Here is a 26,139-nt window from a genome sequence, read left to right on the forward strand (position 1 = left end):
GATTTTCTAAGTATTTTTGGATTGTGAGGCTGAGGGTGTTTGTTAAGAATACCCATTATCTGAGATCCATGATCCATTGTATTCCAATTGTATTTATGTCTGTAATTAAGGGTATATTTGTCATTCAAGTTAGAAGAGTCTTGTTATGTACTATTGTACACTTGCTAAGGGTATTCTTGTACATGTGAAAATATATATAAAGAACTTATATGGGACATCCACCCTAATTCTTGTGGTGTCTCCTATGCTGCTGCCATATTGTATTCTTCCTTGACTGCTTGCTGCAGGAATCCCAATGCATGCATCTTATCAAATATTGTTATGGTATCAGAGGAGGGGCGAGGATAAGACCCTGTCATCTCGAAGACTGCTCATCTTGTCTCTCATCAGATAGATTATATTCTATTCCCTTTTCTTCTATATCTTTTTCTCAAAAAAAAAAAACTAGCTTTCTTGATTCCTCTTTTCTACTTCCTTTTGAAATCCAAGTCTTATTATTTTCTTTTCTTTCTTCATTCTATTCCATGCTTTTAATTTATTTTTATTGTTTAGTTGCTTTCTTTATTCACAGCAAATCTGATACTGTTCTTTGGGATTGTTAAAAAACAACTCATTGGGATCGGCAAAAAAAAAAGGAAAAGGAAGAAGCAGTTGGGGTTCAGATTCTCACTTTGTGTCTCTGATCTGACCCACCAATTAAAAAAAAAGCCTCTGTTGACATCAGCCTTGCTGTCCATTGCAGATCTGCTATATTTTTCCTGTGTTCTGTAGTATTTATCCCTCTGTTTTTCTTTGTTTATCCCTATATCCTGGTTGCTTCTTGTTCCCTTTATATATATATATATATATATATATATATATATATATATATATATATATATATATATATATATATATATATATATATATATATATATATATATATATATATATATACTTCTGTCCTCCATTTCTTCTCTTCTGACCTTTCAAAAAACTCTGTTTTTATCTCTTAGATGTTGGTGTTTGCACTCCTTATTGATATGATGTCATCCAACCCTACCTTGAATTCCTCCTTCCTGAACCAACTTGTGACTGACAAGGTGGATTCTTCCAACTTCATAACTTGGAAGAAACAGATTGTTTCATTCATGAGTAGTCTAGACCTGATGGGGCATCTTGATGGGACACTACCCATGCATGTGGAATTCAGCGAATTACAGGTTACAATGGAAGGCCAGCCAGCTGAAAAAACCATCATTCCAAATCCTCTATATGTTACATGGAGAAAGCATGATGGCAGAGACGTTCATTACAGCTACACTTTCGCATGAGGTATTGTTCCAGGTTCCATCCAGTGTATCCGCCAGAGACCTTTGGCGAACTTCACATCGGTAGTTTGAGCAGATTTTCACCCTAAGATCTTACCAGCTTAAGGGTGAGTTTGGTGGTTTGAGCAGGTTTTCTATTCTTTTTATCTCAAGAGATGTTCTATTGACAGTAAACACATTTGATCACTTTGAGTTATGACATCCGGATAACAAATCACCAGTTGGTGTCATATGAAAAGAGGCACCTGAGTCAAAAAGCTCAAGAGATTTACCGAGATAAAAAAAGCCGAAGAAAAAAACCACAGCTCCAATTGATGATGATGCTCCTTTGAGTAGAGGTTGGAGAGCCTCCATTAGTTGTGTCAAGGACATGTTTTCAACAGATGGATCATGTATGATTTTTACATTACTTAACTCCTTTGGAGGTCCAACATAGGCAACATTTTCTCATGAGGTTTCTTTAACTTAGGACAATATGTTTTCACATGTCTTGGTTTATGACAATAGTAGCAAATAACTTTCTTTCTCTCATACTCTTTGTCTTGCTTTCCATAATGTTCATCATTTGGCCTTCCATAGTGTGGTGGTTTGTAGGTACGAACATAGTTTTTTGGTCTAGATACATCTAGAACCGAGTCATCATCACTCTTAGAGATTCACTTTTCAAGCCTATTTTCTTACATACTTAATTCTTCTATAGTGTCTTCTATTAAGGAAACTTTCTCTCGATGAAGAGCAGATTTGGTGAATTCAAAATCCGATCTCAAACCATTAATGAATTGGTAAAAGTGTTCCGCGTTTATATGATTTTGGCGAAGTTCTATATCTTCGGGACAATGCCACTTTTGTTCAAGAAGAGCCAACTTTTCTCATAGTTCGGACAATGCATTATAGTATTCTTTAATACTCTTGTCTCCTTGAGTCATATTTCATATCTTGTCTTGCAAATTGCACACATGTTTAATGTCTTTAAGAGAATACATTCTCTTTAGATAGTCTCATACATTGTTTGCATGTTCGATCTTAGCAAAAATAGAACACTTCTTATATCAATACTACTAATGAGCCAAGACATAATCTTGACAAGCCTCGTTGTAATGCCCCAAAATTTAAAACTTGCGAACCTTTCAGGAAACAGGCAAGAGACTAGAAAAAATCTCTTTCCTTCAGAGTTTGTTTATGAAATAAGCGGAAGACTATTCTTTTGTTAAATTCAGAAAAGCAAGCTGACAACTTTGGGCACGTTAGCTAAAAGAACCAAAACGCACAATTCATGTTACTTGCAAAACACTTGGAAAAGCCACTTTCATTTAAGAAGTTCCTCAATTAGTACAAAATTTGGATATCCAAGGGAAAATCCGTTACAAAACCCAAAATGTTCAGGACGCGAGCTAAGAGCAGGAAGAGGAAATCATGAAGTCATCGCGCCATCGCCCGTGGTGTATCTAATCATCACATGTACCAATAGAATTGTTAGTTTCGCGAAAAACTAGTAGATGCACAAGAGAGACTACAGAAAACTGAATTAAGAGCATTTAATTCAGTATGTTAAGCAGTTTAAAGCAGATATGCAGTTAAACAGGTAAGCAGTGCAACTGTCAAAATGCAGCATGATGATTCATTTGATCGTAAGTTGTGAACTACCCCGCAACAAGCAAGTCTCATGACCCATCAACCAGTGTGAACAGACTTTATGTTTCGATATTACTGGTCGGCAGGTACGCGCAGACAAAACGTAGAAACAACTGAGACTAGTTTGGGTGTCTGTTATTCTATGTATTTTCAATAACCCGAATAGTTAGTTGAGTCCGCTCCTAAGGCGACGACTTTAGCTGAGAGAGGATTCCCCAAAGGCAGGTACTTGGCAACGGATGCATCCAACTTCTGCAGAAGTCCATACGATCTACCAACTAGGATAATGTCAGGTAGTCTCTTCTCCTAACTCCAATGATTGGGGAAGCTGAATCTTTGCCTGTGGGGTGGTTGTTAACAACCTGTCCATTGGAGTTTTGTACTGATCCATCCTCTCCTTTGACAGAAATACAAGGGCGAATGAGTACGTCAGGGGTAAATTAACTGACGACTCATTCTATATGCTCTGGTCTTTTGACCTAATAAGCATCTTACCTGTGAAGGTGATCCCATTTTTATATATTTACAGCATTATACATTTAGCACTGTGCCACATTTGGCATGCGATTTTCTAGCATCTCATCTGCTATCGTGGTATCTACATGCCTCACATGACTCGATACCAGTTTCGATAGATGGAATATGGGTTTCTCAACAGAACCCCCACTAAGAAGCTTGCTTAAGCCCCAATTCGAGGTTACCCGAGATATGTCGAATAGACGAACAAAACCAGTCAATCACATCCTTCCAAATATTTTGGTTTAGGCAGTCTTTGATGCTTTTGCGCAGCTCCCTAAATTTTCAAGTCTACATTGCAGGACTGCTCACTCGAAAAGCCAGAATCCCTGCTAGGCATCCCTCTCCTTAGGCAAGGATGTATCGCTAAGTTGCGGACTCAACTCTTGTCGCAAGAGGGAGAGTGGTAAATGCCCTTTTGCATCCTCCATGAGGATGCCCTTATAGCACATGCATTGAACGAAAACTTGAGTGTCATCTGCAATGGCAAGGCAGTAACAAAACATTCGCAAAAGCAAGAGCCTGGGCGCAAAGCACAATGGCAAAGGAAAGACATGATAGAAAGTAAAGGACAAAGATCGCAAAACCGCATCCTTGAGTTAAATGTGTACTCGTATAAATATATATATATGCATATAGATTTATTTAATTATCCTTTTTAGTTAATTAAACTCAATTCAATTGTCCAAGTCCTTCGTGCAATCTTTCCTTACATTGGGGAGTTGCGAGCTTAATGGCGTATGCGGGTGTAAACGATTGACGGCTCGGGCTGCGGAGCGCGAGCGCGATCCGTCATACGAGCTGCAAAAGCGACAGTCTTAGCAAGCTAACAGCAAACACAGAAGGTCAGGGGCACTGCCGCTGACCTAACGCGAAGGAGGCAGGGGCATTGTGAACTTGCGCACCTGTTATAAGCACAAGAAGCAGGGGCAGGGGCTGCGAGCCCCTGCTGACCTGCTGTCAGCAAACTACGAGGAGGTAGGGGGTTGCACCCCTGCCCTCAGAAAGCGAGGGCAGGCAGGGCAAAGCCCCTGCCTGTCAACAACTAAAGGGAGGCAGGGGGCTTCGCCCCTGTCTGTTGAGCATGCAAGGAGGCAAGGACTTGTCCCCTGCCTAAAGATTATGCGAATAGGCAGGGGGCGAAGCCCCTGCCTGGTGCCGGGGGAGAGGAAGGGGGCTCTGCCCCTTCCAACCGAAATGCATAAAGGCAAGGGCTAGGCCCCTGCCCGCTAGCAACAAAGGGAGGAGGCAAGGGGCTTCGCCCCTACCTACTAAAATTAGAGGAGGCAGGGGCGACGCCCCTACCTACTAGAAGGAGAAGGCGCAGGGAGGGGGCTTGGCCCCTCCCCTGCCAAACTGAGGGTGCATGGAGGGGCTCGACCCCTCCCCTGCAAAACGAGTGCACAGGGAGGGGCTTGGCTCCATCACTGCCAAAGGGTACGCAAGGAAGGGGCTCAGCCCCTCCCTTGCATACAGGGGGTACTGGGAGGGGGCTCCGCCCCTTCCCTATCGCTGGATGGTGCAGGGAGGGTCGCAGCCCCTCCCCTACACAACAAGTGTGCAGGGAGGGGCTCGACCCCCTCCCCTGCCGTAACAAGGAGCAGGGAGGGGCTCGACTCCTCCCCTGTCGTAACAGGGAGCAGGGAGGGGCTTGGCCCCCTCCCCTGCCGTAACCATGAGCAGGGAGGAGCTCAACCCCCTCCCCTACCGTAAAAGAGAGCAGGAAGGGGATCGGCCCCCTCTCCTGCCGATTCAGGGAGCAGGGACAGGTGATCAGTGAGGTTTGACTAGCTACTGAGAGGACACGAGACTCAAACTTGGTTCTTGGCAGCTTCACTAGTGGACAGAGCGACTTTCTTTTTGTCTTTCAGTTTTACTGTTCTTTTCAGTTTCTTTTGTTTCGGTTAGATGTTTTATTTCCCGTTGAGTACAATATTGTCTCTTGAGATGGATTTGATTCATAAATAAAGAGGGTTGTTTTGGTTCTTATGGAAGATAAATGTAAGTCTCTTTGTGGTGTTTGGTTATCCAATTGGAATTGGAACTGTAAGGACCCCGGGTCTCTGGAAAGTTTTCTGCACCGTTTAAAAAAAAATGAATTTTCAAGTGGTATGAGTTGGAGTCGTTACACAGGGGGCTTCGCCCCTGTCTATCGAGCATGCAAGGAGGCAGGGACTTGGCCCCTGCCTGACGATTATGTGAACAGGCAGTAGGCGAAGCCCCTTCCTGATGTCGGGGGAGAGGAAGGGGGCTCTGCCCCTTCCAGCCAAAAAGCAAAGAGGCAGGGGCTAGGCCCCTGCCCGTTAGCCACAAAGGGGCAAGCAAGGGGCTTCGCCCCTGCCTGCCGAATACGCAAAGAGGCAGGGGTCTGCCTGACGAACACGCGAACGGGCAGGGGGCGAAGCCCCTGCCTGACGCTAGAGAAGAGGGAGCAGGCTCGACCCCTCCCCTGAACAACGACGGTGCAGGAAGGAGGGAGGGGCTCAACCACCTCCCCTGCCGTAACAGGGAGCAGGGAGGGGCTCAACCCCCTCCCCTACCGTAATAGGGACCAGAGACGGGCTCGACCCCTCCCCTGCTGTACCAGGGAGCAGGGAGGGGCTTGCCCCCCTCCCCTGCCGTAACAAGGAGCAGGGAGGGGCTCGACCCCTCCCCTGTTGTTCGAGGTACCGAAGAACAGGGAGGAGGCTCAACCCTCCCTGTGGAAAATGGAAGCAAAGGTAGGGGGCGGAGCCCCCTGCCTCTCAAAGGAGTAGCAGAGCGAGAAAGAGGTAGGGGAAGGCACGGCAGGGGCCACTGGCCTCCTGTCGGCCTTCCGATGAACGCAGAGAAAGAGAGAGAGAGAGACGGACGAAGAAGGAGAAGAAGCGGAGCGTACCTGGAGCTCGCTGGAGAGCTCGCTGGGGGGAGGAGGGTCGTCGGTGGTGGGATGCCGGTGGCCATGCTCATCGAATGCAAGATCGGCAGGGGGGTCGGTCGGTAGAGAGACGAGAGTGCAAAGAGCGGAAGGGGTTTCGTAACCCCTCTCCTGCCTCGCTGTCTTTAACAGGCACGAGGGAGGCGGTGCCTCCATTGGGTCTGAGTCCGGATCCGACCCGAATCCAAGTTATATTTTATTTTTTTCTCTTTTTTTCGGGTTTTATACATAGTGGCATGACATTCATGATTTTTGCATATGAATGCATCGATTATCTAAAGGGGTCATCCTGGGCTGCATGAGCCTTGAGCATGTGTTGCTCTCTGTTTTAGTTCTATGCATTGCAAAAAAAATCAAATGTGATATTATGATTCTTGTTGCGTTGTTCTATGTTGTCACGGGTTGTGGTCCCGTGAAAAGCTTCACATGTTGAATTGCAAGCCAGTGTTATTAATTCTGCATGTTGAATTGCAAACTTAAAAGAGATGAATTAATAACAAGATAAAAGAAGGTAAATAACTGTGTAATCTACGTTTCCTTAATGTCTCTTCTATAGTGTGGGAATCTTAGACATTGCGGTTTTGGGAAAATCGTGAGGATATTAAAACTTCGTGTGCATTGTTGTTGCCCCTGAACCCGATATTGATGTTGTTCTACTTACCACAGTTTTAAGAAGAGTTCGCCACTTTGCCTGGGGGTGGTATGTAGACACATCTGTTGTTTTAATATACCAAGAAAAGTGGCATTATGGTTGTTGATTTCCAATGTTTCGATGGATGGTGTTGATTCATGATATCGGTCCAGGGCTAAGTTTGGAACCTAGTTATAAAATAAAACTTGTGTGTTAAGTTACCCTGGGAACCCTACTTGACCTCGGGAATTCTTATATATTTAGAGTATCCGCTGGCAACGGTAATTAAAAAGAGGAACTTAAATTATGTGCATTTAATATGAACATGCATATAAAAAGAAAAGTCTAATAAAAGATAATAATAATTTATTCATGCATTGCACTGAAATCATGCATATTCCTGCTATGCATTAAATCATGCATATTTACTTGTTCCGTGAATGATGATATATTAGTGAATGCATAATGTTGTTCCATAATGCATGTTAAATATCTTTATTGCTTATTATGTGGTCCTTGTTGTTTATTAAATGTTCTCTCATGCTTAATAATTATTCTTTATTGTATGAATGATTAATTAAATTATGAATTTGTCATAATTGTGTCCCTCTAAAATCTTGCATGAATATTTTTGATGTTCTTTTTACTAGTTTGATTCATTAGAGGGATTCGTACGCAGGATTCTTTGAATTCTGACACCCTAGTTTTTGTGTTTTTCGCAGCCTCAGATGACTAGTGGGGAGGACTTGCTTTTGAGAAGAGTCACGAGGGAACTGTATGACTACATGGCAAATTCTTGGGACAACGTGGCTCTTTCTTTTGGTTTTCTTTACTTTTATTTACTTATGTCTCAGACTCTTTATATTTGAATAAATAAAGTTTTGTTAGATTTGGTTTGGTATGAAAGATTAATATAAGATCCCTTGTGGTGGTGGTTGTGTTTAACTATAACGGCCTAGTCTCTGGGATTGTTTCCGCACTTGTTAAAAAAAAATTGTCACTTTTTTATAGGTATGAATTGGGGTCGTTTCAACAGATGCGCTGAATTTTTTTGAAAATGAGCAATGTTAGCAAAGAAAGAAAAAGTAAAGCAAGGTTCAGGCACAAGTTGAAGTAAAGCAAGGTTCAGGCACAAGAGCATATAAATAGTATTTTGTTACTTCTAGTTGTAGCGCATTTAAAAGCAAGGTTCAGGCACAAGTTGAAGTGATTGCGCTCATGTGAATTTAATCCTTAGTTGTTGGGTTCAGACACGAGTTGAAGTGTTTATGCTCACGCGAATAAGGCAGCTAAGAATATCAAAACTCTCTTTATAATCAACACATGAGGCCTTTTGGATTCTAGCAATTAAGCCCGAGGGGTGTTCTACACCTTGTGCCCTAAAGTCGTCTGGTTTGGGAGACACCAGCAAAAACTCGCTACATGGATCCATTAGAAAAACCGGTTAGTGGAGATATTGCAAATGACAGAGAGAAAAACTACAAGTACTTATAAAAATTTAGGACATAGTGACTCGAGTGATTAAGTTTGAGGGACACTCTGTGTTTAGTGCCCTAAGGTCGTCTGGCATGGGAGTCACTGGCCCAAAGCTCGTTATATGGGTCATGAAATCCGAAAATTAACATAGTGCTCAGTGAAAAAGAATAAAAAAGAAAAAAAATAAAAACTTAAAGAAAAAGAAAAACATTGCTTTAAAATTTTTTGCAAAAAAGTGCAAAAGCATTCTTGTAATGATAGTAGATGATGACATGAGTAAACAAATTTTTCTAAAAATAAAACATAGATAATCGAAAAGTCTAAAGAGATAGAAAGAAAATTTTCTAACGTGGAGGCATGGACGATTCAATAAATGAAAAAGAATGTGTGTACCTGGAATATATTTGTTAAAAATAGCTTTTAATTGCCTAATATTTTTGAAAAAGTGTAAAATTATACTTGACAAAGATGTTTGTGGGTATCATCATTGGAAACCCTCACGAGACCTTACTCGTCCACTAGGGTGACCCAGGGGATTAAAAGGGTTTATTGCATATGCTAAATACAACCGTGATTCCTACGAAAGTGAGTTAGGCATTGTACCTTAATTTTGCATTGTTATCATTTGTTTAGAATACAGTTTTATTTTCTTCTAGTTTTGGAGTAGTGTTTGCTCAAGGACTAGCAAACAATAAGCATTGGGGAATTTGATAATGCAGGAAAATACATTCATGATTAGTATAAAATTCATGCATTTATGCATCTTTTTCTGTGTTACAACCCATGTTTATGATGTTTCAGGTATCACGGAGCTACAATTCGAATTTCGTTTAATTCGGAGTTAAAATGAGAAAATTATTGCCGCTTTACGATTTCAGAGCAAATTTCCAGACGAATCGGATCTCAATCCAGTCCAAATCACGTCAATTGGATCATAGATCCAATCCAAACGTGATCAGCAAGCATCAAAACCAAATCCGATAGAAAATTTCCAAAAAAAAAAATTCTAAAATGGTGCCACCTTTTTACATTTTTTATTCTAGCTAGGTAGTGTTTTGAAATTTGAAATAATTTCTGAACTTAATTTGTAAAATCCATTTAGTAGCTATAAATAGGCATTAAGGGACTGCGTGAGAGGGGTCTTGAACCCTTATTTCACGCAAGCCTCCTCATCTCTAATCCCCTCTCCTCTTCTTCCCACGCCACCCTCTAGAATCCACTCTCAATTTCGAAAATTCTTTTCTTCTTCCATTCTTCTTCTTCTTATCTCACCAAGGATTTGAGCATGGAGATCCATTCCGGAGGTACTAGTGCGTATTAAAGAAGGTGCAGACCACTCTTTTCTTGTAATGCCCCAAAATTTCAACTTGTAAATTTTGAAATTATTTAGAGAAAACCTTTCAAAGTTCAAGATTTTGATCTTTAAAATTGACAGCGGAAGCCATTTACTTTTAGAAAGAAAAAAACAAGTTGATAATTATGGGCACGTTAGTTTACAAACCAATCTTACTTACAAAGAATAGCCAGGATGCCAACAGAAAGAGGGTAATCTCGAGCCATGTTGCATCGCGTCATCGGTTTTCTGTAAAGTCCTACTTGTCACATGCCCATAAAATTGGTCAGTTTCATAACAAACTGGTAGGTGCACAAATAGACAATATAAAATAAATAAAGTAGGACATCGCAAGATAAGCAGTTTATTCCATTGAAAACAGTAATAGCATTTGTAATTTACGAGAAATTAAATCTGAGCATTAAAGACATTTAACATGCATTAAGAAACAAATTATACATTCATCAACATTTAACAGTTAAGGGAATAAGTAAATATGCATGATCTAATGCATATAACAGGAGTATGCATGATTTTAATGCACATTTATTAACACCTTATTATCTTTGATCAAGTCTTCTTTTTCATATACATGTTCTTATTAAATACACACAATTTAAGTTTCTCTTTTTAATTACCGTTGCCCGTGTATACACCAAACGGGGAAAATCTCCGAGGTCAAGTTAGGTTCCCAGGGTGGCTTAACATACAAGTTATATTTTATTACTGGGTTCCAAACTTAGCCTCGACCGATATCAGGAAACATCACCATCCATCAAAACATTGGAAATCAGCATCCAATGTCGGAGACACCATGAAAATTAGCATCCACTAGAGTCACTTTCTTGGTATACCAAAACAACAGTTGTGTTTACACACCACCCCCAAGCAAAGTGACGGACTCTCCCTAAAACTGTGGCCAGAAAAAGAACCTCAATATCGGGTTCAGGGGCAACAACAACCCACACGGAGTTTTAGTATCCTCACAGTCACCAAACCGCTAAGCCCAAGATTACCTTTCCATAGAAGGAACATCAAGGGAACGTTAATTACATTGTTCTCTTTTTTATCTTATTGTTAATATTAATTCCATAAATTTGCAAATCAACATGCAAACATAAGCTCGCAAATCAGCATGTGCAACTCTTCACGGTCTACCACCCGTGACAACAATAGAACAATGCAATTAAAACCACAATATCAAATATGACTTTTGCAATGCAAAAATAAGTAAAAGCGAGCACACCGGCTCAAGGCATCCCACAGCACATGATGATCCATCTTGATCATCTATTCATTCATATGCAAAAATCTTAAGGAACATGCCAATGTATTCTATTCATATCACATGCCTTTCGATGCACAATCATGAATGACAATTTAGAGATGTGCATAAAAAAATAATATTCATATGCATGTATTCATTATTACAAGACATGGCATTGGATAGAAATGATTGGAGGAGAAGGATTCAGAATGATTTTCTTTTTTTGGTGCATATCGCCGACCCCAATTGTTTTAGGATGAAGGCGTAGTAGTTGTTGTTGTTGTTGTTGTATATGCATGTATTCATTATTACAATGCATGCTTTCATATAATCATGCCAAATGCACGCTTCCATTCATGAAGCAATTCAATTAAACATGTGAACCAATACATGATTTTATTCATGAATCGTACAATTGAATATGTGAACACTCATGCCATTGATTACATGCAAGACATGATAATTTCAGGTCTTTACATGCATAAGAAGCAACTATGCATTAATACCAAGAACATGCATGTCATAAACAGCCTAGACATGTATGCAATGTCATATTCTCTTGCATGCATAAAACCAAGTGTAATCCAATTAACACATGCAAACACTCATTTAATGTTCATTACACACGTTCCTTCATTACCCATACTCATGTCAATTGCACACTTGCATTGCATACACATATCCACATTAAGGCGTAATTTCTTTAAGTGTTCATATACTTGTCAATGCATAAGTAAACAAGTAAATCAAGTAAAGGAAAGTAATGGCAGAAAACTAACTGCAAAACTAATCTATGCATGAAGAATATGGCAACTACAGGAAGCATTTAATAAAGACAAGTAAAGAACACAAGTCATATGAGTATCATTTGTCATTATCTCGATTTCCTAAATCTTTATTTAATTCATCCAAAGTCCTCGTGCAACTTTCCCCTACCTCGGGAGGTTGTGTCACTGTGTGTGCCTGCGAGTATAGGTGATGCGTGACTCGGGTCGCAGGGCACGAGCGGAATCCGTTGAGCAAGCTGTAAACATATACAAGTGATTATTAAAATGCAGGAAGCGTTGACCGAGTTGGGGTCGACCCGACACAGTGAAAGTTGGAGGCGGGATGTGTGGGTCCTACCCGACTCACCCAAAAGTTGAGGTTACGTTGACTCCAAGACGGTGTAACATAGGGTTTTGAACTTGTAATGCCCTGACACATGGTGGCGTGCACTAACTGCTCCTGCCCAAAAAGGGAAATCAGGCATAGGCATCGCCCCTGCATGCTGGCCGGAAAAGAAAGGCAGCAGGGGTATGCCCCTGCCTGCTGAAATCAGAGAGGCGGCAGGGGCCGAGCCCCTGCCAGCCGCAAACAGAGACGCGGCAAGGGGCGAGCCCCTGCATGCCGCAACCAAAGAGGCGGCAGGGGCGAGTCCCTGCCTGCCCAGAAACAGAAAGGCAGGCAGGGGTAAGCCCCTGCCTGCCGGAAACATAGAGACGACAGGGGCATCGCCCCCTCGTGTCGAAAACCCAGAGGCGACAGGGGGCGAGTGTGAACACCCCAAATTTTTTAAAATTTTATAAATATTTCCTCTTTGCCCCAGGCCTCGTTTTCTGAGTAAATTGAGCCAATTTCAATTTAAATTCCAGTTTATTTCTCGAAATTAGTGGAATCAAATCCATTTTATATATCTGACTCAATTTTGAATCTGGATCTAGTGCCCAAAATCCAAATCTGAGCCTCGTTATTCAATTTTTAAACCAAATTTACAAAAATCCCAAAAATAATTTTTGAAAGGCTTAAACAGTCCATCTGGTATCCATTTTGGATCCACTGCTCTGTATTTCTCGATTCGAGGTTCAAAACTCGAATATTTCCTCAAAACCCAGATCCAAACCCGTTTTCTAAAGAAATTTCCAAAACTCAAACCCGAATTCTCAGAAAACCCTTCTTTTGTAAATATTTTTGAATTTTGAAAAACTAGTTAAAACCCTTTAGTTTTTTGTAGAGTTTTATTCCAAAAACACAAAAAAAAAGTAGAAATATAAAGAAAAAGAGCAAAAAATTGACATAGAGAAGAAAATACAAAAAAAAATGGGTTCTAAAAAGCCCTTTTTGGAAAGTTCCCTTTTGTTAAAACCATCTTTTTAGAAAATCCTTAAAAGGGAACCAATTCCATTGCCTAGGTGCTGGCGGACTGCCCTAATTAATGTTGTAGGTGGCTATAGCGCAACATGCTCATATAAGATGGCATTGTCATATGGTTGTAGAACCATTTTGTTCCAGGTCGATGTAAATTTCATTTTGAATTGAAAAATTTGTTAGGAGCCAGGTTGCTTCTTAATTCTTCTAACATTTTCCACTTTGTCTCTTTCTAGAGAAATATACACAGCATCCAACGTGTCTGGCTAACAATCACCGGCCTTGTCTTGCTGAAATACTCGTATTTGATGGTTTTGACATGTATAGGTGAACCAATGGTCTGTTAATGAGTACAATAGTTCATCTTGTTATTAATCTTTAAGAATCACTTTGACGTCACAGGTTTGACAACTAGAGTTTTTGCAGCGATCGTGGAAGAAATGGCATTCGTGAGTTCAAAGAGTTGAAGAAACTGTTGCACAAATTGGTTTTGTGTAGCAGATATGGCTTTTTAATATGAGCGGAGGGAAAATCAGACATTTTGGGGTTTGAAGATGTTGGTATGAATGGGGGTTCCCAAGCAGCTGGATTGAATTTGTCTGGTTTAAGTGCATGCTTCATTACATTGAGAGCTTGGAGGCTAGATTGAAGGTTGTTAAATGTGATGAGGCGAAGCGAGGCGTTGAGCCTGCGCTTCGCCTCCGAGGCGTACGCCTCAGGTACTGAGGTGTACGCCTCTCACAACATGAGTGTGATGCCTCAACGCTAAGTATATCGTAAAAATGTGGCATCACACTCAACGCCTCGCACTAGTGAAACATTTCACTAACTTGCACTGCTGGATGTCAGAAACATGGGGAGTACAGTACTACAGTTGACTTAAATGGCATATTAGAAGTGAAACTTTACTTTAAGCGCATCACAGCAACGCCTCAGTACCTTGAGCGTGCGCCTCGGAGGCGAGGCGCACGCTTCAGGTACTAAGGCGTACGCCTCTCACAACACTGGCTAGATGGTCGTTGCATTAAGCTTATTGTAAAAGCACATGCATTGAAGGGCAGACTATGTGTTCATCGCAGACTCATGGTCGAAGATAGTTTTGTCACTATTGACAAAGGAGATAACAATAGAGGATTTTTTTTTAGCACGCTGAAGAAGCTGAAGAAAAGGTAGTCTATTTTCCAATTGCTTTCAATCATATCATATCCTAAAACTTCTTTTGAAAGTCACAATGAAAAATTGTCAGTTGTGAATATGAAGCACACCCTTACACTGGTTAGCCACCCCTCTTCATCCGCACCATGCTCACTATATCATAGCTACAGCCGCGATGATTGGTGAAAGTATATCCTTTGATTGAACCCCTCAACTTTGCTTCTCAACATAGCTTGTTAATGTGATGTCTTTACAGACACTAATACCTTCACAGTTTTTCAGCACCTGTTTTTCCTGTACAGCTATTCCTTCATTCCCAATAATATACCCATCATGCTCTTCAGCATGCTACTTATTTCATCATACCCCTGTATACTGTTTGTATACAGTACCACTCCTTCAGCCTGCACCTCCTATCACTACCACCACCTTAGCATACCCTTACTACTCATGCACCACATGTACGTTACACAGGTTACCCCCTGCGTACATATGCTATGCCACCATCTGTACTAACACCATATCCCAGCACCTATTACCAATACCCATTTGTCACCTTCATTACCATTTATAACCCCACCTTCACAGCCATATCTACAATCACAATTGCTGCCACCTGCACTATTTACAGCAGCAGCTTGCTGTGCCCTTCATTCTACCTTCCTGCCACTTCATCTACAGCAGCTTCACTGCTATATCTTCATCATTCATAGTATGCTACTACCTCCTGTGCCACAGTTTCTCGCCGGCACGTCATATTCCATTACACCACTACCACACTGCTTCCATGTTTCCAGCTTATGCACAGTCACCATTTACACGGGTTGTCACCATTTCCATAACAGTCCATTCCATGTTGCTTCATTTTTCCAGTTTTTGATATGTCATGGCATGACATATTCATGGACACCATACCTTAGGCATAATTATGTATTTTAGATCTTGGATTGTATTATAACTGCATATTCTTTTCTGAACTTCATAATAGCCGGTTCATATGCATTGTGATATCTCATCTCATTCAACATGATACATTTTTTTTTAGCATTGAGTAGATATTCCATTATTTTACATCTTAATGTATATATTCTTTTGTTTCCCTTCTATGTATATATTTTTTTGTTTGTGCTAATTCTGTCTTTTGCGGGAAATACGTGGAAAATGCAATTTTCCTTCTTAGTTTAATTTTTTTTATTTAATTCAATGATGTAATAGTTAGATATTAATGAGAGAGAGAGTCGGGAGAGCGTAGAAGGGGAGGTTTCGAGAACCTCCCTCCCCTCCCTTGCCTCGACCTTAAAAGGCACGGGAGAGACGGTCGGGGTGCCGGACCGCCTGTCCCCCCTTTGGATCCGGGTCGGGTCCAAAACTGGATCTGACCCGATCCAACAAATTTTTTATTTTTTTTTGTTTATTACATTATGTGTAGGAGAAAGATTGATATTTTATGTCTACGAGAGAAGGCAAAAGTGATAGAACCTCGGGATATAAGATTTGGTATACAGGAATAAATAGAAATAGGAATGGAGTAGGGATTGTTATGAGTCGTGAGTTTATAGATAATGTAGTTGAGGTCGGTAGGAAGGGTGATAGGATTTTACTTATTAAATTAGTATTAGATACGGATATTATTAATATCATTAATGTTTATGCACCTCAAGTAGGTTTAGATGATTCCATTAAGCGTCAATTTTAGGAAGATTTAGATGTAGTAGTACAAGGGATATCTTATGGTGAAACGCTTTTCATCGGCGGTGACCCTAATGGACATGTACGCATTAGTAGGGATGGATTTGAGAGTATCCATGGAGGCTATGGTATAGGAGAAAGAAACGAAAGTGGAGAAAGGATTTTAGATTTTGGTTTGTCCTATGATATGATCTTAGCAAACACTTGGTTTAGGAAGAGGGAGTCTCACCTAGTAACATTTAAAAGTGAGGTTAATAAGAGTCAGATAGATTTTTTCCTACTTAAAAAGAGAGATAGGGGTTGTTGCATCGATTGTAAGGTTATACCGGGAGAAAGTGTAGCTACACAACATAGAGTCTTAATTTTAGATCTTAGAATTAGACAATGCCGCAAAAGTGATAGACATAAGATAGATCCTAGAATTAAGTGGTGGGCACTGAAAGGAGCCAAACAAAGAATATTTGTAGAGCAGGTAGTTAAGCTGATTGGTGTCTCGAGGAGGATTCAGAATCAATGTGGAATAAGATAGCGGGTGGCATGAGAAAGGTGGCTAAAGAGGTATTGGGTGAGTCTAAAGGCGGTGCACCACTAGGTAAGGATACATCATGGTGGAACGAGGATGTCAAATTAGCTATTAAGGTTAAAAGAGAGTGTTATAGAAATCTAAGAGTCGTGATAATGAGAATTTGGAGAAGTATATGATAGCAAAGAAGAAAGCTAAAAAGTAGTTCGGAACGCGAGGGATAAGGTATATAAGGAGGTTTATGACAAGTTGGATACCAAAGAGGGCGAGAAGGATATTTATAGGCTTGCAAAGATGAGAGATAGGAAATCGAGGGATTTGGGTATGATTAGATGTATCAAAGATGAAACACAAAGGGTTTTAGTCAAAGATGAGGAGATTAATGAGAGATGGAAAGATTATTTTGATAAGCTATTTAATGGAAGTCATGCCCAGGATCTTGGAGACTTGTCCATTCCTTTTCATGAGATGAATCGTGACTTCATGCGCAAGATTCAAAAGAAAGAAATTGTAGAGGCTTTGAAGAAAATGAAATCAAGAAGGGCAGTTGGCCAAAATGGTATACCTATCGAGGCTTGAAAATGCTTGAGAGAGAAAGGTTTAGAATGGTTGACAAATCTTTTTAACAAGATTTGGCGGACAAATAAGATGCCTAACGAGTGGAGGAAGAGTACTTTGGTGCCTCTATATAAGAATAAGGGTGATATACAAGATTCCACAAACTATCGTGGTATAAAACTCATGAGTCATACTATGAAACTTTGGGAGAGGGTGATTGAGTTTAGGTTGAGGAGGGTTGTCATGATATCGGAGAATCAATTTGGTTTTATGCCTGGAAGATCAACTATGGACGCTATACATCTTGTTAGACAACTTATTGAGAGAAATAGAGAGAGGAACAAAGATTTGCATGTGGTTTTTATTGATTTGGAGAAGGCTTACGATAGAGTACCTAGGGACGTTCTCTGGTGGACAATGATGAAGAAAGGTGTTTCTCTCAAGTACATTAGTATAATTAAAGGTATGTATGAAGGTGTAGTAACCAATGTCCGCACTTATAGAGGGGTGACAACCAATTTTCCGATAACGGTTGGGTTACATCAAGGATTTGCTTTGAGCCCTTTCGTATTTGCTATAGTGATGGATGAGCTTACGAGATCAATTCAAGAAAATGTGTCGTGGTGTATGTTGTTTGCTGATGATATTGTTTTGATTGATGAGTCTAGAGCTGGGGTTAATGCTAAGTTAGAATTATGGAGACAGACATTGGAAGCAAGAGGTATTAAGTTGAGTAAGAGTAAGACAAAATATATGGAATGTCGGTTTAGTAAGCAACGAAGTAGTGATGGGAGTGTAGTGAAGCTTGGTGAGCAAGAAATACCGGTGGATGATTTTTTCAAATATTTGGGATCTATCATTCAAAAGTATAGAGAAATTGATGGAGATGTAAATCATAGGATAAAGGTTGGGTGGATGAAATGGAAAAGTGCAACTGGAGTGTTGTGCGATCGTAGAATGCCATTGCAGTTGAAGGGAAAGTTTTATAGGATGACTATTAGGCCCGCTTTACTATATGGTACAGAATGTTGGGCTGCCAAGAGACATCATATTCAAAAAATGAGTGTAGTTGAGATGCGTATGCTTAGATGGATGTGTGGAAATACAATAAAAGATAAGATTCAGAACGAGGAGATACGTAAGAAGGTAGGCGTTGCACCCATTAAAAATAAGATGAGAGAGAATCGTTTACGGTGGTTTGGACATATTCGGCGAAGGCCTAATGATGCTCCAGTTAGAAGGATGGAGAAATGGGAAAATATTTTAGTTAAGAGAGGTCGAGGTAGGCCTAGAAAGACTTGGATGGAGATGATAGGAAAGGATATGAATGCTTTGAACCTCACCGAGGACTTGGCATTGGATAGAAATGATTGGAGGAGAAGGATTCATGTGGAAGACCCAGAATGATTTTCTTTGTTGGTTCATATCGCCGACCCCAATTGTTTTGGGATGAAGGCATAGTTGTTGTTGTTGTTGATATGACAACGGGGGGTTTATAAACCTCTCTCTCTCTCTCTCTCTCTCTCTCTCTCTCTCTCTCTCTCTCTCTCTCTCTCTCTCTCTCTCTCTCTCTCTCTCTCTCTCTCTCTCAAGCACCCCTGCCCTATGCCTTCGCCCGCTATTGTCTCCCTCCGTCGTCACTTCAAGTACGCCTCCACCTCTTCTTCTCTCCCCCTTCCCCTCTTCTTCTTCGCCCCCCCTTCCTCTACCTCTTCTTCTTCTCTCTCTATCTATGTCTCTCTTTCTCTCTCTCCCTTCCTCCACCTCTTATTCTATCTCTGTCTCACCTTTCTTCCACCTCTTCCTCTTATTCTCTTTGTCTCAATCTAAAACAGAAAAGATTCTTTTGTTTATTCAATTCTTCTTAATTTTTGGGCAGGTTTTGTAATATAACAAGTTTACTATGCTTCATGATAGTGGAATTTTGTACTTTGTGCATTTATTGATTAATTTTACGTAGGATACATCCCTGCCATTAGTCTTAATAATATTTGGGAAGGTTTTGTAATAGAACATGTTTACTATGCTTGACGATAGAAATATCTTATGCTTCATGCATTTGTTATTGATTAATTTTATGTTGGATACATGTTTGCTATTAGTTTTAGCACTTTATTTTAAGAATTTAGATTATTTTTAAATTATTTGGCATTTATTGATAATTGTTTGCTTCGCTTATTCAATTATTTTTAATATTTGGGCAAGTTTTGTAATGTTCGACATTTTTTTTTGGTCTATTGCTTATTGTTGATTGATTTTATGTTGCATACATGTTTGTTACTAATTTTAGCATTCATTTTTATATTTTTTATTTTATTTTTTAATTAAGGTACCGACTAGTTCGCCTAGTCCTGCCTAGTTTCCGACTAGTATTTCTAGGGGTCCACTAACTAAGCATCGCCTAGCACTTTGACTACATAGATCACATTTTTAGCCAAACATGTAGTGCAAGTGAATGCGAGAGAAACTGGAGCACAAAAGAAGAAATAGATTGGAGCACAAAAGACTAAATGACCTCATCTACGTTCGTTATAACTTACGGTTGAGGCAGAGGTATATAAGGTTACAAAGTTTATTTGTCATTTTCATGTGTTTATTTAAAGTTTTAAATTTTTTCATGTCATATTTTTAGGCAAATAGAAAAATTATCAATGAGGCACAAAGAGAAATTTGATCTCATCAGTTTGGAAATTTTTGATATATTAGATGTATGAGTTTAAAAAAAATGGGCATTTTGAATGAAGAGAATATTCTGTGAAAGGAGCACATGAGGTAGATGATAAAGAACCCAATCATATTGGTAACGATATGGATGTCGAAGGAGGAGGAGAAGAAGATAATGATGATGATTGCAAAAAAACCTGGTTATTTAATACTTAAGTGTTCATAAACTTGGTTATTTTGTTTTTTTATGTAATATTAAAGTATGAGTCTTGTGGCATGTTCTTAATTGAAAGATATTTAATATTTTGCATTGTTCTTGTATAATAGTTGATGTTTGATGATGTCTTATGCAACTCATAGAGACATATATGCTTTTTATATGTGATTTTATGGTTGTATTTTGTTCAATTCATCATTGTTTCATGTGTTATGATTTTTTAGAATTTTTGCTAATTTTTTCTGAGTTTTCATGATTTTTTGGAAAAAATTATTAAAAGAATATAATTTTTTTTCGATACGATACAATACGTATCTTATTTTGGGCTCGACCAATACAGGTAATGATACAATACTTACAACCTTGCTCACAAAGCAATCTCAAAGATAAACAGAGAGAAGATAAAGCAAAGAGAAAGGTAGAACAAAGAGAGGCACAAAATGAGATAACCTTTGCTTCATTAACCAAAGAATGATAAAGAGATACAACATATAGGGAGCGTCCCCCTTATGGTTAGACAAAAACTGTTGACTTCTAACTTTGTAGCTAAGTACGGAAATGGACTTCAACAATAATTATATATACAAGGCTAGAAGGGTAGAACCAACACAATAATAAATGCAATACAAGCTTCACATATTACACTATTCAACAAGGCAACACCCTTTTTATGTGGATATAATTGATGAAGACATTTTGACATCAACTACGATAACTTTCATAGAAAAAGGATGTGCCACACTAATTGATATCACAAGAGGCTTCATTACGAAAACTTTTATAGAAAAGGGTATAACACACTAGATTACAATGACGAACAAGATTTATAAAATAATATAAATAGAATGATATGTAAATTCAGTTACACGAATACCTCAAAATCAATGATAGTGTCTTCATTACTACCTATGCCACTTGACCAAAATTGAGCAATAGCAAGCTCTATTGTTAAGCCACCTTTGATTGGAAAACTGAAGCTCTTAAGAGATGAAGAAGAGAATGTGACAACATTCTCCCACTTGATTGGTCGCTTCAGAGGACAAATCTGTAATATCTCCTATAAGCAATTGTAGTCATACAAAAAAGGTGCATTAAGTTCAAGATATACCTGAACAACATCAATAAAAAATCGCCGAGCAGTATCAAAACCAGATGCCCTCATGGTTGCTTCAACCCAAGTAGCACTAATTGGTGCCTTAATAAATTTCCTCTCTATATGGCCTGTTCCAACAAGTAAAAATAATTAAACAACCAAATCAAGGCATGAAGATTATCTGTTTCACATAGTCATATACCATCAATATGTTTAATATTAAAAGAAAAGATAAAGATATTACATAGATCAAATATGTACACAAAAGCAACCTGATGAAAATGTCATCGAAGTAAAGGAAGCAATGGGAGGCTTGTCTGGAACACTAAAAGGCTTTATAATAGTAATAGGAACCGTGAAAAGAAAACCGCGCCATGGGAATCTGCAATCTGTGCCATACACTTCAAAATAGTGTAGCCCATAACCAAGGCTGGTAGGATCAACAACAATACTGCAAATACACCAGAGTAATCTTGAGAGAGAGAGAGGTTAAAATAGCTCCAGCCGCACACATATAAAGGCCTTTTGAAAAGAAGTACCAAGCAACCCAGAAAAGAAATGCAATAACACAATCCTGAACAGTGCCTCGTAGGAATCCATGAATAATGCAAAGGCCTAAAATTGATCCCAGTTCATTACTTATGGAAAGTTAAGCTTCCACTGTGCACAGGAAAATTTTTGATTAAATGATCAATACACGAGGTCATGAAAAAATAGCCAAAAGAACAGGGTGAAGGAAAAAAATATCTTTTAATGAGCAACTCACAACTATATCCAATACTTCCACTTAAGACCATGACGAGGAACAAAAGTAAATTGTTGCATTATGACAACTACATCCTTGCACTAGGGAATTTTCAAGTCAAAGATATTAAATCTTGAATTACTAATCAAGAGATAGATAATATATATATATAGTAATGATAGGGTGCTTTGGGACATAGCCTACACCCATCTTCTAGAAGCTATCAATTTTCGGTATTCTTGAGTTTTTTTTTGTTGATCACACGTTACACATATGATCGACATGCATATTTTTAGTAGAAAATAAGTTTTAGATCATGTGATTGATGTAAATAAAAGTTTTTTAAGATCTTCAAAAATTGACAGCCCATAATGTTGACAGAAATCTACCTTGGAAGTCCTGCCTTGAAATCCAAGCAAAGGGCAAAGAAGAAGAGGGAGAAAGATAGGAAGAAGGGAGAATATGGATTGTTCCCTCCTCTAGGAATGTCCTTCCATTATATATGAGTTATAACTTGAAGTGCAGAAATACCCCTTACACATGAATACAATACCCAGATTAATAGAATACATACAAATGACGTAAATGCTCTCTTATAATACAAAACGACTCTTCTAACACGCCCCCTCAAACTATACACAGTTTGGAAATAACCATGCATAACTTGTAATATCGTGCAGAATTCTGAAATTTTGGCTGTGTTTTATAAAGTTGATAAAAATCATGGAAAATATCCTCAATTATAGGCAACGTCAGCCGGGTCTGGGAGTGGCCCAGGTCCCACTGACAAGACCAAAATGAGGCAAATAATATTTGAGAAACTTTTTGTTTTTAAAATTTAAAATCAAGTGACAATCGAAAGTTAAATTTAGGCGAAATTTAGGTTAAATTCAGGCAAAATTCGTAGGCGAAAATTAGGTAAGTAAATTGTTAGATGCGTCTTATAATTCTGAGAACATTAATATTTTCTTTTTCTGAAATCAGGTTACGGTTGACCCAAAAATTGTGTTTTTCAAAAAATGACCAGCCTCTATTTTTTACATTTTCTGGATTGGATCGAATCAAATCCGATCCGTTTGATCAGAGTTGATATAGATCTTGACCCAATTCAAGACCCATATTAACTAGGATCTGGTCCAAGTTGGGATCCATATGGATTTTGGATCTTGGATACGAATCCGGATATAAAATCCAAGTTCAACCAATTTAAAACTTTAAATTCAATCTAAAGGTTAAATTGATTAAGAATTCCCCGTTGAGAGGACTTCCAGAGGGGGGAGACACCCTATGAAATATTCTAAAAATTAATTATGGGCAAAATACAATAAGCCACAAAGGGCTAGGCACCACACACACACACACACACAATGTGAGAGAGAGAGAATTAAAAAATATAACAAATAGTATATTGAAAATGCTTAAGAAAGCAATAGGAATGAAGGGGGCAAAGGCCCCTATTTATACACCTCATGGGGACCATGGAGGGGCTCCCAAAAGAGTCGTTGGGAGATCTCTAACAGTCATATTTATGACCATCGGGGAGGGTCCCAACGACTCTTAAGGGAGGACCCTTTTATCCCTTAATTAAATGAAAAAAGAAAAAGAAAAATCAAAATAAAGAAAATACAAAAATGTCCCTAATGGACATGTCTATTTACATGAGAACAAAAAGACTAAATTGCCCCTAGTGGGCATTACAAAAGACAAAGAAATATATATATATTACACAAAACATAATATATATAATATATACATATGTATATATATATGACAACCATATATTTTAACAATTTCTACTCATGCCAATGTGTCACGCAAATTCAAGAACAGCCTCAAGTACGCAGGTCAACTAGGGAGAGACAACCAATTGATAGATGGGTTTCTTATGATGCATTCAACCTAAAATACCAGATATATTTTAACAATATTCAGTAAGAACAAAGGCCAACTACTTAGAGTCAAGCGAGCAGGGATTATAGATGGATTGAAGTGATGAAGAAAGAGATGAGTGAATTACATTATTGTGATATTTGGGAGATCGTTGATAGGCCAGCTGATAAGAATACAATTAGATGCATATGGGTGTACAAAATCATGCATAAGGGGGATGAAAGTATAGAAAAGTATAAGGTATGCCTTTTTGCCAAGGGATACATTGAAGAGGACGGTTTTGATTATGACGACACCTTCAGCCCATTGATCAAAATGGGTACTATTAGGCTGATACTCACTTTAGCAATGATACATAATTGGAAGTTGTATTAGAAAGATGTTAAAAATGTGTTTTTGCAGGTGGGGGCTTAAAAGAAGAGGTATATATAGAGCAACCACCTGGGTATATAGAAGATCTGTATAAAAAAGTATGCAAGTTGAAAAGGTCCCTACATGGGCTAAAACAAGCATAAAGGGCATGGTTCGAGAGATTTTCTGATGAGATACGGGCATATGGGGAGAGGATGAAGGAAAGAGAGATAGCAAAGAGGACTCCATACTTGTATGTTTAGGCTTAGCTGAAGAAGGGGATCAAAATTTGCCTCTATGTTCTCTTCTTCTACTTCAAATTGGTCCAAAAAATGGAATCTCAACAGTATCCTTATTTCTTAAAGAATAGGTTTGTCCAAACCTATTCTCTATGATATTCACTTGCTCCCCCCTGAACCTCAACATTCATGTCACTTCCACTTGGTTCAGCAAACAGTACCAAAAAATGAGATTAATCTTATCTCCTTCCTACGGCTAGAATTCTAGCCGTTGGAGAGAGGGACAAGAAGGGAGAGAGGGACCTCCCAACGGCTAATATTCTAGCTGTTGGGAGCATGTCAACAAGCTATGTCACAAGGATTCGGCTAGCAGGGTGCCGCACCCACGTCGACGCGACTCGACGCGGGTGCGGGTGCGGGTGCGGCACCGGGTGCGGTCAACCCAATCTTGGGTGCGTTGACCGCACCCAAGGTCATTTCGGTCCATTTTTGTTTGGACTTTTTTTTTTTAAAAAAAAAATCTGTCCTACGAAATGGGCTGCAGAATTTTAAAAAAAAATTCTGGACAGCTGCTTGATGCTGCTGCTCTTGTTTTATAAAGGGGCACTTGTGTCCACAACATCTGACGAGCTTTGTTGGCATCCCATGCTATTCCTGCCTCCAAACAATTAATTCACAGCGTTGGAAAACATACTGTTAACTTGGAAATGATGATCCATCTTCCTCAAAAATTAAAACCAAAATTCAAGAGCCTTTTGAAGTCTTTATGCTTCAACCAACCAAATCCTTTTTCGTCAAGGATTTTCTCTCTCCATAATAAATGATAATGGTGGTGGTAGAGTAGAGCCTTGGTGGCTATTAGTATTCACTTTTCTCCTAATGAGGTGCTCTAGTTGTAGCCTTGTGTAGACCTCTCTTTTCCACATGTCAAATCCAATAAATTTCTTTTAGCTGTCATCTGTGTGCAACTGTATATAAAATGAAATTTAAAGAACCCTAGGCAGTGGCATGGCAGTGGCGTCGTAGGCCTCGTGAAGACTCTCTCTCCAACAAACCACGTCAAACCTTTCGCTTATATTTTTTTTCGTGAAGACCAGGGAGTTTCAGACACGATTGAATCATGACAGTCAGCAGAACGCAGCAGGTTGGGTCGATCAGATTGTCAATCCTTTCGGTTCATCAATTTTGTCTCGTTGAGCTAAAGTACACAACAAGCAGAACGTGGGTAACAAGTCTTCAAACAAACACACCAGCAAAAAAAACTGAACCCCGGCCCGCGCCGGGGGAACCCCCGACCCCCTTCTATATATATATATATATATATATATATATATATATATATATATATATATAATGTATATATTTTTGCCCCTATCGCACCCCCGCACCCGGGTTTTTTGGAAGTGCCGAATCCCCGTACCCGCACCCACACCCGCTCCCGCACCCATGTGACATAGTCAACAAGTTTCACTTGGTCCCATATATATTATATATTTATATACAAAATATATATATAATATATTTACAATATAAATATATATACATACAATACGTATATAAAAATATAGATATGCATATATACTATACTATATACATAAATATGTATATGTACAATTTAACAACTGGGATGTCCATGGTTCGTGTTTGGGTGAGATATCTGACAGACATGAATCCAATTACTCGGGTTTGGTAAGATATTGTGTATCCAGCTTTGTAATCAGGTCGGATTTGGCATCAAATTATTGAATATCATCAGATTACAACTTGGATTCTGTTTGACGGATGTTTATTAGTAGGTCATTCACA

The 26,139-nt window shown here is 39.2% G+C and overlaps 1 protein-coding gene across 1 annotated transcript in view; it reads right to left on the minus strand.

Annotated features, from left to right (window-relative positions):
• The window catches only part of TPP2 (tripeptidyl peptidase ii), a 194,840-nt gene that overhangs the window by 113,168 nt on the left and 55,533 nt on the right, over window positions 1-26,139 (minus strand). Inside the window, exons 17-19 of the mRNA XM_089995478.1 lie at window positions 21,381-21,559; window positions 21,124-21,236; window positions 20,890-21,060 (exon numbers count right to left, since the gene is read on the minus strand). Coding sequence (XP_089851604.1) covers window positions 20,890-21,060; window positions 21,124-21,236; window positions 21,381-21,559 — 463 coding nt within the window. The remainder of the gene's footprint in view (window positions 1-20,889; window positions 21,061-21,123; window positions 21,237-21,380; window positions 21,560-26,139) is intronic.

The sequence above is a fragment of the Nuphar pumila genome, chromosome 2 (assembly GCF_984573655.1).
Source record: "Nuphar pumila chromosome 2, dmNupPumi1.hap1.1, whole genome shotgun sequence".
Classification (NCBI taxonomy): Eukaryota; Viridiplantae; Streptophyta; class Magnoliopsida; order Nymphaeales; family Nymphaeaceae; genus Nuphar; species Nuphar pumila.